At 38.4% G+C, this 13,880-nt stretch overlaps 1 protein-coding gene across 1 annotated transcript in view; it reads right to left on the reverse strand.

The window, feature by feature from the left end:
• Positions 1–13,880, reverse strand: part of LOC138035378 (NBAS subunit of NRZ tethering complex-like) — a 172,456-nt gene that overhangs the window by 92,938 nt on the left and 65,638 nt on the right. The window contains 7 exon segments of the mRNA XM_068882083.1: positions 822–958; positions 2,010–2,193; positions 2,397–2,641; positions 3,465–3,478; positions 3,481–3,589; positions 4,196–4,265; positions 4,350–4,404. Of these exon segments, the coding sequence (XP_068738184.1) occupies positions 822–958; positions 2,010–2,193; positions 2,397–2,641; positions 3,465–3,478; positions 3,481–3,589; positions 4,196–4,265; positions 4,350–4,404 (814 nt within the window).

Consider the following 13,880-nt stretch of genomic DNA (forward strand, 5'->3'; position numbering starts at 1 on the left):
CATCTTCAAAGCGAGTCTAAGTGCGAAGTTTTTGTTATGAAAATTAGTTTTCATTCATATGTAAAGTACAACTAATTACCATTACAAAAACTTAGCACTTAGACTCGCTTTGAAGAGGAGGCAGACTAGAACTCGGAAATGGCCTATTCACATGCAAAAAGAAAAAATGCCGAATAACAAAATGCAAAAGTCTTGTAGTAAGCTTGATGTCTTTTGTTGTATATCTACGTTTATTAAAAACTGGATCATTGGATGATGCAATTCGAGAGTTTTGATTGGCTAAGCCATCATGGGTTATGAGCCATTATACCATGATCTACAAACACGGCAAGCATATGCGTGATTTTTTGGGCCTTTTAATTTTTATTGTAGTCTAGTTTTCTATATTTTGGGGGCATTTCTAATAAAACAATTATTCCACTTGCGCTTGTTGGATATGAGATGATTATAGCCAACTCGGCGCTATGCGCCTCGTTGGCTCTCTATCATCTCATATCCAACGCGTGCTCATGGAATAATTGTTAAGTAATATCTTGTAAGACAGTGGTCAGAACACTTGCAACCAACCCACCAAACAAGATGCTATACATACATGTAGGTTGACTATGAGACTACTTTTCCACAAGGTGTTTTTGTATAGGTGCTCTTGTCTTCTCTATTCGTCATCTCTATCTTTTCAAAAACAATGTTTTTGCAAATACCGAAAAATTGGGTCACACAATCGTTATTATGAGCTACTTTGTGCTCCATAGGTTAGAACTCTTTTTGGAACAGAAACACTTTAGGGCTGTGGGATCTGCAAGCGATAAGCTCCAACTCACCCTGCCTCTGGTAAAAGAGCTTGATATTCAGATGGAGTTAAAGACTCGTCAAAATTTGAAAGAATAGCAAGTCTGTGAGGGAGAGTCTCTTGGCCATGGTATGTGAAAATTGCTTCCAGGGCTTCACAGTTTCCATCCTATACACCATGACACCATACATGTATTAGTTACTGCATCTGTTAATACACCGTGCACCGGTGGCTCAGTTGGTTGTGCATCGGGCTGTCACGCGGGAGGTTGAGAGTTTGACTCCAGCCAGACCAACAATTAGGGTCTTAAAATAACTAAAGAGAAAAGTGCTGCCTTTGTAATTACACCAGCAAATGGTTACACTTTCAAGTCTTCTCGAATAAGGACTGTAAACTGGAGGTCCCGTCTCATAGTCCTTGTTGGAAATCAAATAGTATGGGACGTTAAAAGAACCCACTCACTCACAAATGGTAGTCCAAAAAGTTTGGAATTTTGGTATGATCAAACCCTATGGAAAGCGGTTCTTGTATGTTTTGGTTCATGGTATTCAGTGCAGAAATAACATTACAGAATTATCAGACTACCAGTTGCTCCAGGGAGAAAGAAATTGGAAACTCTGCAGGCTTCCTCCTTGGTGTGAGATCATGCTTTGCAAGTGCGATTTGACATTCAGGTGCCATTTGATTTCATAAAATGAGAATAAAAAAAATATTCTCACTTAAGCTCAAGAAGAAGTTTTTTTTCTTGGGGGCTTTAATTTTTGATCATTCCTCTACACTAAAAAACACAATTGACACACAGTAGTAGTCAAAGATAAAAACGATAAGAATTGGACAACACCTGAATGCTGAGGATGGGAATCTGAGCACCCAATCATGAGCAATGTGGCAGTTCTCATGAGGTACAGTGTGATTGGTTCACTACCCAAAGCCGTAACAAAACAGAGACAATGACTTGTAAACAATAGCTTCTTTCATCAGTTCTAATGTTAAGTTGAATTGCATGTAAGTCTCACTAAATTTAAAACAATAATATTGGTGACCACCAAATAGTTTTGGATGCTCCTATGACTTGAATTTCTATTTGCAATTTGCATCATGCATGTTGTGTGCAACATGTTCTTTTTTCCTAAAGTGACAAACCACTGAAAATGGGAACTGCCAATGGAAAGGTATCCTCTGACGAAAAACAACTGAAAAGGACGTATGTGAAACTTACACGAGCATAATTTACAGCAGCTTGCACAATATTGATTTCTCTAAACTGTTCAAAGAATGTGTGAGAGTACTCCTCATGTGCCGAATGAACTCCACCCAACACGACTTCATACGTAGAGAGGCGATCATGGTACTGAAGAAGCTTCAGCCGGTACATGCAAATGTCACGTTGTTCCAGGTTAAATCTGACATCAAAATAATTTAAATGTCAGTAATGAATTACCAGCTCAATAACTCAAACACACTTTTAATATTCTGTTGCTAGAAGAATCCTTGTCCTGTTTGTACTGTAGTCACAACTGTGATATTTCCAAAATTTACACATACATATACAATACAGGCAAAAACAGGTATTCATTTTCTTGAACATAATATTTTATGTTCATACCTTGCAAAATCCAAGGATTCTTCCATCTCGTTCAGTTGTTTCTTGTATTCTTCATCATCACTATACTGGCCATGTTTTGAGGTAATTAAAAATGGCAATGGCCCTATGTTCTGCCCCAAAGATGAAACAACTTCTGCGTCTGTTCCCCGTAGGCCATAACGTAATAATTGTTTTGCTGCCTCATAATTATCTGGTACTCTCTCCACACATTCATTAAGGACCCATAGACGATTTTTGACTTTGCTCTACAATATGCAAAAAAACGTTTTAAGGAGACAATCTAAATGGTGTAAAAATAATATTAAACAACAAAGAGAAGACTACATTGTATCAAGTGAAAGTTGTCCAACACTGCTTGGAATTCGATTACTCCCTAGGCTTGGGGAAATTGGTGAGGATCTACGTGTGGGACTACAAAATCGACTTCTGGTTGAACATGCTTGTCGCACAAAGTTGCCCGTATGCATTTTGTGTACAGATATATTAGCCAGTGTTTATTTATTTCTATTATCGCTTAATACGAATACATTGTACCATAGGTGATGATAATATTATTCTAAATGGTTTTGTGCTTGTTTGTTGATAAACAAACCCTGTACTTGCCGAGGAAGGAGAAGAGAGTCAGAAATCTGCAATGCAACTGCCATCTTGAAAATTTCAGTTGAGCATGCCAATTTACTAAATAAATGGAACTTGAATCAATATCATTCATTAATCTGGTTTTCTTTTTTACTTTTCCAGTGGTTTTAGGAGGGGTCAGTAGGGTGTCAGTAAGGGTTTCAGTGTGGGACCTGAGTTTCTCTTTGAGGAAATACTGACACTGGATTGAATGTTTTAATGCAGGTGAAATTGCAGGGGCCTCCAACCATAGAATAATGTCCACAGGACAGAATCAGATGTTCAAGCAATTAGTTTTATATGCATAATTTAGAAATCAGCAGCCACATTATCCTTGAATTTATCATACACGTACAGTGGATATAGAAAAACACTTCTTAAAACACAATAATGCAAAACAATAATTTACTTGGGATCCATGTATTCAAGGCAGCTATGGTTTTTACATACCAGGTAATCATGATAGAAGCCACTGATCCAGGGGATTTTCGCCACTGTTTCTGATAAACCAAATCACTGTCCAGTCCATAAGTCTGTGCAAGGACCAAAGCTTCCCCATACTCTTCATGCTCAATCTAAAACAACCAAACTCGAAGTTGTTATACATAAAATTGTTGTTGTTGTTGTTGTTGTTGTTGTGGTGGTGTTCTTCTTCTTCTTCTTCTTCTTCTTCTTCTTATTATTATTATTATTATTATTGTCATTATAACTGATATTAGAGATTTTCCTACAGGCCAACCATGGCCAGTGCAGGGGTTTCACAGCCCAACAGTGATGTCCAGCTACAGTACCAACTGGATAGGCCATTGTGAGCTGATATAATATGTCACAACAACAAGCAACAAATTTGTGTGAGTGGAATTTTTTCATCTGCAATGCCTCGGAAAGGTTAACCCCACAACTCACAAGGTACATGTATATGTAGGAACAAAATCTTGAGTAATATTATTAATTTTATGATCCCTAACTAGTGCACTCCCCCAATATCATGGTGTGTATCATGGTCCACTGTATTCAACTGACACCATCATTATGCAACCAGCCAATTAACACAAGTTCATTGGTAAAATGAGTAACATGGAAGTAGGAGTTTTTCTCTTGCCTCTTTGAAGCCTGCTGCCCAGGGGGCTTGGCTAAGTCAGCCAATCAAGATAAATTCCATAAGCCATAACATTATTTACCTTCCTAGCATAGAGTTCCTCAGGAGTTGTGGATCTCAAGCAAAACAAGTCGATAGTGCTCTGAAGGACTCTGCAAACGTGATAGATACAATTGACTCCTAAATTTTCACTTGAAAAAGAACAATGAATTTAATATTGAAGTTTAGTGACATACTTGCGAATTTTTACTGGTGGCTGAAATCTCTCCCTTTCAGTCAAAAAAACAACACCTGAAGAACGAATAATATTAATTCTTATTAGTACAATAAAAATCCTGCAGACTGACTACGATCGAGAACAATAATTTATTTATCTAATGGTGGGATCAAGAGCGAATTGATACAAATAGGGAGAAAAAAGTAATACAATACTTCTTGATTCTTGAAATTCTCTGAAAAGGAAAAGCTGTACAAGATCACTTAATATGAAAATGGAGAAAACACCTCAGATCCTAAATTAATATTAATGGAATTTCAATTGTTTTATACAAACCTTTATGAGAATAAAACTAGTCACAACAATGAGACCTAATGTTTGAAAGGTTTCTTAATAAAGTAAGTGATATTGATATGCTAACAAATTAACAAAGGAACAAACTAATCAACAAGCTGACTATAGGAGAATGCTTGAGACACTTAAGTATTTTTAGAAGAACAAAACCAACCCACTCATTGCAAAAAGCCTAGCGGACTGTTGAAGCTACCCACATATTTATGGAGCTTTCCACTTCTCAAAAGCAAAGCTATGATAATTACAGTACCGCTCAGAATTAACCCTACCATGGAACGCGATCAGAACGAAACTTGAATGAGAAATGAAGCAGCAACAGAACAGATATGGAACGGGGGCAGGACGGAATATGGAACAAACAAGTTCTCTTTAAACCTGTTCTCTAGAAACATGTTCTCATCTGCAGGAACGCGTTCTAGACAACGTCCTGGCTTAGCGAGATTAACGTGTACTTTGTGAAGTCCACATTTGTTAGCATTAGGCGCGTGTCGCTTGACATCCGGCCCGGTTAAAAAAGGGATTGGTGTTCAAGGCCGCTAAATTAAGCGCTTGATTTTAAGACTACAATTGGCACCTGTAACATAAATTGACATCTGTAACATAAAATAAATATAATTTATGGAGATTAGTATTGAGGTCTTTTCCCGAGTTTCGCTGTGACAGCAAAAATAACTGTAATAAATAGTTTCTTGTGTGTGCAACATAATTCGATATGTTGTTTTGACTATGGATAAATTCAAACTTCGACTAGGTTACAAAATGTATATGATATACACTTAAAATAGCGTCAACTTTCAGTACTTTTTTGGATTTTTTAATGAAAACTTCTTTCAAATGAACAGAGAAAAGGTCAGTTGCCAGGGCATTAAAATGTTAAATAAGCTCAGTTGTTAGTTTGAACAATTCAACGCGTCTGTGATTACCTCTAGAATTTCCACGGTCGTTTTTATGAGGATGAAATTTTTATTAAAGCTCTAAGTAGATCAAAATAAATAAATTCTCTTTTTTTAGATTTGGAATTTCAAGGGGTATGGGGGACCAAGTGGAAAAATCATGGAAATTCCAGGGGGTGGGGGAATACCATGAAGCCCTCTGGAATGGAAAATCCAGTGGGTTGAGGGTCAAACTGGATAAACCCTCCGTGGGGGGTATGGATATTTTCTGACACCACACAATTTATTTAATAATGGTATCATCAACTCTATTCCTAAAGACTGGAAACTGCTTATCAAACAGAATGAACAGCATATCCACCCCCCTTTAGGTGACAACATTAAGGTCAAAGGAGTGAATATTACTATACCAGATGTTAACTCTAAACAAATTTATAGTGAATTTAAAAGAAGAAGCAAACTGTGCCTGGGATGGAGAAATCTATCTCGCCAGCAGCAAATACAAAGAGCTACAAATTAAGGTTTATAAGTCTTTGCACAGGTTGGTTCCAGAATATTTATGTTCTAAGTTTGAAAAGCCTGAAACTGCTCATAACCTAAGGGACTCTGAGAACAAACTAACCGATCGATTACCACACACAAACTATTATAAAGATTAACATGATAGCTTTAACTACAATGGCACTGTGCTTTGGAATGGTTTTCCATAAGAAGCATGTAGCAGAGTCCCTGGGGCAGTTCAAACGCCTAATCAAACAAGTGCGTTGAGCAAAATAATTATGTTGAGTCATGGCATTCTTGAAGAGCAACTCTTTTCATGACAGTTTTCAAATCAGATATATTGCTTAGGGGGCAGTTTTAATCTAGTATTAAATAATAATAGAAATAGTAGTGGACATAAGAAATTGTAGCATTGGCTCCCTTTCCTGTTAAAACACTTTCATCCATTAAAAAGTTGACTTGTCTTGGTATAGACTTGCAGCAACTCCAAAAATAGCACACTTATGAGGTGTGTTGAAGAATATTGGTCCTGGCTGGCAAGGATCCGAAGGATAGTGGAGTTGTTGGGCATAATCGTATGAGTAATGGACCTGTCCTTCAAAAGTACATGGTGCATGCTTTTCACTAAAATCTACAACTTCCAGATGTTCAGTCAAAGCCCCTGGCTTTTTACAACAATTTTTGTAGTAATCCCTTTCGCCCACAGTGAGTTGCAAGTGGCTCTCTTGCTGTCTCACAACTTCCGCCTTTTCTCCTTCGCCAAGATTTGCTACTCTGTGTATATGGTTATTGTTTTTCTGGCAAGTCCAACAAAGGTGAGTCACTGGTCTCATGATTAATACGAACGGCAAAGTTGTTTCCATAGATCGCAGAACTTTGAGTATCCGACAGCCAAATGGCCAACTGGGTGACAAGTATCTTGGTAAGTTTTCCACAGCTTATGTTTTGTGAGGGATGATGGCAAAAGTTTCACATCTACAGTGTATTTGCTTGAAGCCAGGAACACGACCTGGAAGAAGGAGAGCTTGTTCCTCGGCCACATTCGTGATGAACTTAACAATCTGTTCAATGGTGTTGGCGCTGAATGTGGTGCTCGGGAGACGCTTGCTGTTGCCATGCACACAAAGGGATAAACCATTCCTTTTGTAGTGTTTTACAAGACTGTAAAATCTGGTTTGGTGAATGTGATGCATACACAAAAACGTTTTGAAACAAATTGTGATAATAAAAGGGCATCCTTGTTCGCTGGCGATGTTTTTCTCTTCTTCCAGAGTGACTGACTTCATCGCAGCTTAACGAGGTGTGGATTGTTCCTAGAATTACCAAATCAAGTTCACTCGAGGTGAGTTCAAAGCAATTGTTTCGACAATCGATGATATCTTGAATGGTGCAACTGCATGGCTTTCCCTGATCGCCTTGAGAACATTCACACATATTCTTCACAAATTCTTCCACGTTTGATCTCTCCGTTTTGTCGGGTGCAGCATAGTCAAACTCACAGTTGCTGTAGCTGTCAGTACAATCGTCTGCACTGTCATCGCTATAATCAGAATACTTCTCATCAATGTCCTCGTCTTCATCAACCGCTCTTGCATCAAAATACACATTTGCTACAGATTGTAAACTTTCAGCTTCCATTTCATTTTGGCAGTCAAGAAAGTAAGAATACTCCTTCTCTTGTGATTCCAGGATCAATTGCTTGAAGATTACTAGGCTAAGCGCATGGTTATTTAAAAATGCATCCTCTAGTAACTATGGAAACTTGGTGAAAGTGCTCACTTAAGTACGGTAATAGGGGTAAAAATCAAGGTAAAAGTTAATAATCGACTGAATGCAGCACTATGTTTAACAGCAGTGGGGTAGACAAAGGAAAGCCTGGTTCTGTTGTTCGTTTTTTTTTTTTTCTTCAACGTTTTTCCTTCAATTGCCATTTTTTTCTCGGAAAGCGGTTGAAAGTCGCCATATGAACAGAAACCAATTTTCAGCTCGGTAACCGAGACAGCCCGATCAAGCAGGATCATGTGATGTTAGCCCTTAAGGTACCTGTAATATGTGGGTGTTCTGTGGTCGATTGAGTGACTGTGATTCCAATTTTTTCGCTTGTCACGCCACAAGGAATAAATCGAGGTATGTACATGTAGTCTTTGAACTGAGGTTGTTGTTATCGATTGATTTTCTTTTTTCACAACACAATTTTAAAAGACTGACTGAAATACGGAAAATCGAACATTTTCAACGCAATTTTTGCACTTTTCCTGCAATTTTAGCCATTTTTTTGTCAATTTGAAAATAAGCGACAGAAGTGTAGTTTTAAGAAAAATTTGTACAAAATAATAAGGTTCAGATTCTCATATACAAAACAAACAGACCAAATAAAAGTTTGCAGAAATTGAATGCCTACCTTCTTTTTGCTCTTACATTGTCCTTTGCCTCTTTGTCAGTTCACCAAAGCACTGCAAAGTGAAGGTTTGTTTTCTTTCCTGTATAATGCAGGGCTCTTTCCGCCGAATCACAAGCGGTGCATAGAGAAGGCTCTTTATCGTACACTGTACAATCAGTGATATGCTCGATGATGTTTCCTGTAGGTAGCTTTCAAACAGATCCACGGATGTTCCTGTACCAGGCATACTTAGTTTTACTCCCCACCATGCATTTTCAATGCTCTGCATGTGGGTTAGCATGTCTGGGTCGACGAAGTTTAGGCAATGGTTAACTGTGAGATGATGATAGCTGTCGCCTTGTAGGCAATCGTAAGATTTCCACTTGTCGCTCATCACGCATGTTCCAGGCAATATTTGAGCGCAGATAATTGGCAAGAGTGTCTCTTTATCCCTGCGCTCTACTGGAACAAGGAAGCAGGCCTTGGTTTTGCGGCAAATGCCACCAAAGACCCACTGTCCTTCGATGTAGCGACCTTTGTGATACTTCATCTTGCCAAACTTGGACTCATCAATCTCAATAGTTGTACCAGGACCGCCTATTGGCCTCGCATGTTCTTTCATTATTCTGTCTGCACAAACCTCCTCGCAATAATTATACCAATCTATCACCGTTTCTGTCGAGGTGGTTTCTTCATCTAACGCTGTTTTGTGCACTGCTTGTGTTGTGGTGAATTTATGCGCCAAAGTGTAAGCTAGGGCTAATATTTTTTCAAGGGAAAGCTTACTACCAGAAAACCATGACTTCTGACGGATTGAAGCTTGTCCATTGCAGCTTTTTCTAGAGCATCCCCAAACAAATCCATCTCCAGTTGCAGTTCGTCTTTGCCATTTGAGTGCGTTTACGCACTCAGGTTTAGGGCAGGCATTTCATTGACGACGAGAATAGATTGTGCTCTTTGCACCACTCTATGCAGCACTCGTGATCCGCTAGAAGTCTTGATAGTTTACGTGAGTTTAAATTTGTATCATGAGGGGCAGCCATTCTGGATTACTAGTTTTAAAATTCACAGTTTGATCAAAGAGAGGGGTTAACGTCGACTCAAAGATTTTATACTGCAATAACTCTTGCATAAAAAATTCTCATAAAGGATGCCCCAATCACAAGGAGGTATACAGTGCAGTGTACTTTTAAGTGTGCAGCACAGAGGATGAAAAAACAAGCAAGTCACACATTCACAGGTATACTTGATTAACCTCCAAAATAATTTTACTGGGTTCAACATTAAGCCTAAAAGAGTGTCTTCAGTTCTCATTAGGGTTACAGTTAGCATTATTAAGGGGTGAAATTGTTTCAAAAGAAGCAAAATCAGTGCATTTGTTGGTGGTCGGCACGGCACATGTATATAATTACTCATCACTGTTATGTAAATTGTTGTCCAGAATTCCAAAGAAATATCATTATCAAGGTGTGAATTAGCAACTTGACACGTTAGCTCAGTGGTCTAGAAGAGGGACAAGTGATCAATCCAGAGGTTTACAGTGGTACGGAGTTCAAGGCAGACTGTGGGAGACAGAAAAAGGACAAAAAAAGCCGAGTGGGATCTGGAATAGAAAATCGAAAGAGGAAAGCTGGGACAAAAAGAAACAAACATGGTGTGAGCAAAAAGGGCAAAGAAAAGAGAGGAGGAGAAAAAAGAGAGGGAAGGAGTGAGAGAGAGAGAGAGTGAGAGAGAGAGAATGAGATCCACTTTTAATCATCACATAAGTACAAATTAGCCATGTATATATTTGAAACCGTTGGGCATACAGTATGTATTGTTCTTCAAAACAATAGCGTGAATGCATCATTAATTTGACCTGCATGCATAATGAAGTAGGGACCTGTGCGGAAATCATTCCAACGTTTTGTACAACGCATAGACCTTGCTTAATAGCGTGAGCGTGGCTTGTTTTTCTGGGAAGTGCCAATTAGATAAAGCTACATTCAAGCGAAGGAGCCTGCAGCTATTTCATGATAATTCTGTAGTTTAGCTCACTGTAAATCAAGCATGCAAGTTCTGTTTTTTTGCATATGAGCACGCTAAGCATGTTAGACAAGTACAGTGCGAATGTGTTAGGACTGTGTCGTGCGCGTGCGATCACCTTATTCACTGTTTTCCCATAGAGGGTCACATTTTATCTATTTAATATATAGATTTCGCCAAGCCTAAAAGCGGAGCTCCCTGGTTATTTATTCTTACTGCCTGCACAGTTTGTGAAAATAAAAGGTTTCAAATTGTCTGCGTTTCGATGTTTCCGGTTGTGGCTTTAATAATTAAATCATTTTCTTTGCTTTCTCCCATAGAAAAATTCATTGCCTAACTAGTGAATTCCACGGTAAATTTTACGCTAAAAACCGATGTTGCATGAATCACGAAGCGATGAGTGTGACACCGGTTTTTCCAGTGAAATTTACTTTGCAATTCACCAGTTTGACAATTATTTTTTCTTGAACCAAATGAGTTTTAAAAGAAAACAGGCACACCCTCAGTGAGCGAATGGAAAAGGAGAAAAAAGCCATTTCAGAGTCAACTGTCAATAGCCAGGGAACAAGGAATAATGCTAAAATTAGAAGCCATAAAAACAACTTTGTCAGTTCAAGGTCAAAGAAGAGTTTTACTGATGTACTTTATTCCACTTTATCTCTGAAAACAAGATCATTCACATTTTGATGTATTTCATTAAAACACGCCAGGTTGGCTTGGTACACGAATTGGCAAACTACGGCAATGCAACCAAGAAAGGACGAACTTCAAACAAGATCTGCTCCAACACTTAAATAAAGTTTAGGTGCTTTACACAAACTTCTCAAAACACAAGCTACTGAGATTTCACCCTAATTTTACGAGAACTCATTGCGATTACGTGTTTATAACATAAGGACAAAATTTCTTGTCACTGTTGAGGCACAACGAAAACCAGTTGGGCAAACGGATTAAAAAGCACTTTAAAGAAAAACAAAGGAACAAACAATTCCAGTTGACAATAAAAATTCGATGTTCATTCCTGAACAAAGGAAGAACTGATAAAACAACCTTTTAAAAATATGCATCCACTTTAAATAACGCATCCGTAAAAATAATAAACGGTTTAGTGCCCAAGGAAAGAATTTGTGTGCTATGTATGAGCTATTACTGGTATCCTGTTGTCATTCTCTTTCGCTCAGTCCTTTTGTTTCTGTTCTAGACATAGGTCCTTCAGGCATTATGTAACGTTATCAGAGCTTCTAAAGATATGCCAAAAATTGCAATACTTAGAAAAAAGTGGCTCTAAGCAAATTAAAAATGAACACTCAGCTTTAATTTTACCTCCCGCCGATGCTTGACTTGAACAACTCCATAGCCACCAGTGTGGACCACAGATATCATAATATGTGAAACTGGATTGAAACCAGCAAAAAATGCAGAAAGAAAACATCTTCCAAACCGTTTTCCACCTGAACACGAAAAGCGTGGACTGTGTAAGAACTTTCATTGATATATAGTATGGCTGTGTAGCCGTGTCGAGCCACAGAAAGCGCGTGAAAAATGAAGCCTCACGTTCACCTAGGTTGAGCCTGCAATCCAATTGAAAACCAGTACCTGGTCAGCAGTCAACTTCAAAACAACAGCTGACCTCGGTGAGCTTACGCTTGAGCCCGCGATACTGGTCAGCAGATACCTTGTTTTGACAGGTGTCAATTAATCAAAAGATGGATGTCCAATATCAAAGATGTACGCTGTAAACTAGAATGATATTGGCACATTGGCATACATGGAGGGGTGGACATACGGACGGACGGTTGATGACATCATGGTTATAAAACCATAAGATTTCTCGATGGGTTACCATATTTTCTTAACACTGGTGCTCCGCATGTGCGGAGCTCCACTATTACATTACATTGCTCTAATATTAGCGGATGAATTGTCCATGGATAAGTAAAGATTATCTATTTATCTAAGCATCTATCCATCTATCGCTTTGTATATGTTGCAGGTAATTTTTCATTTCCGTTAATTTTTTTTAACTCTAGTAGGTAATTTTTTTAAACTGGGTAAAATTTTCTCTCTGGTGGTATCAAATACCAACATATTTTAGTGATTAGGGTCAAATGCTCAGCTTAGTGATTTGGGTTACTGTGCACGTATTTTTAATGGTTAGCTTTCATGTAAGGGTAGGGACACTGACCACATTTTAGGAATTAGGGTTACGGTTTCAATTATGCACTGTCTTGCTTGAAACAATTAGCATTCCATGAGGTGTATGACAACTGCAGACAACACTGCAGACTGTCTACAAATATCACTGATAAACAGTATTTAAGTTTACGCAAGTTTAAGCACCCATTTTAAAATGGTTAGCTTTCAATAAATGTGAGTTAGGATTAATCTGCAGTCAGTCTGCAAGTGTCAGACAATGCATTCCAGAAAAGGGATTGGCATGCATTGTATTGATTGGAGTATCACTTAAAGTATTTGAAGTGTTTAGTCTAAAACAACTGTTGTCTTGGTCACTGGGTAAAGAATCTTTCACTTCTAGGATAAAGGGGTTAGATTGTAAAGAAGCTAAGTATGGAATAACACATTTTGAGTGTGTTAACAGCCATCTGGCTGATTTCTGCATAATTTCTCGAAGCCCCTTTTTCATACTTGTGCCCTCTGTGAGAAATTCAACTGTGTACATGGGACAAGATTTGAAACAGTTGGCGTTTTGGAACTACTGTACCTTCTTGATGTTTCCTGTGAAGCGCTTGTGGTTGATGTAAGCCCATTTCTTTTGAGTTATCGCGTGATGTTCCCATTTTGTTACTTGTTGGGTTAGTAACACCCCCCCCCCCTTCCTGCTCGCTGGCCTACTCACAAATAATTTGACTGGCTTAAAACATGTCTCGCATGTATAAAAAATTACTGAAACCTCAGTTGTGAAAATGTGACAGTAGTCCTGCAAATGTGACGAATGTGGAACGGAAAGAATAGACGATAATTTTATAATAAGAAGCCTTTCAATCACGATACAATTGTAAGGAGATATTCAAATTCTCGTGCTTGAAGGCATCAGGATTACACAAGCTAGCCAACAAAAACATCGTATAATTAGCTCGTTATTCTTAAATTTCCCATATTTTGGGATCTGTGGCGGCTTCCAGATCTCAATGCTTTAGTGTTCTTTAGTATTCACTCCGTTTAGTGAAGAAAAATATTTCAGTACACCGTTGCCTTTTGTTTGTTTCTAAGCCTGGAACCCAACGTCCATCTTTGAACGGTAATGGCCTGAAACGAGTGGTCACCATGTTGTGCTTACATAGCATCGAGTGCATTGGCCTACATGTAGGAAATCGCCGTTGATTTGCATTTTTACTATGGGGCATCGCGAGCAAAAAGAAAGAGAAAGAAACCAGGC

Source organism: Montipora capricornis, chromosome 2, assembly GCF_036669925.1.
Source record: "Montipora capricornis isolate CH-2021 chromosome 2, ASM3666992v2, whole genome shotgun sequence".
In the NCBI taxonomy this organism is placed as follows: domain Eukaryota; kingdom Metazoa; phylum Cnidaria; class Anthozoa; order Scleractinia; family Acroporidae; genus Montipora; species Montipora capricornis.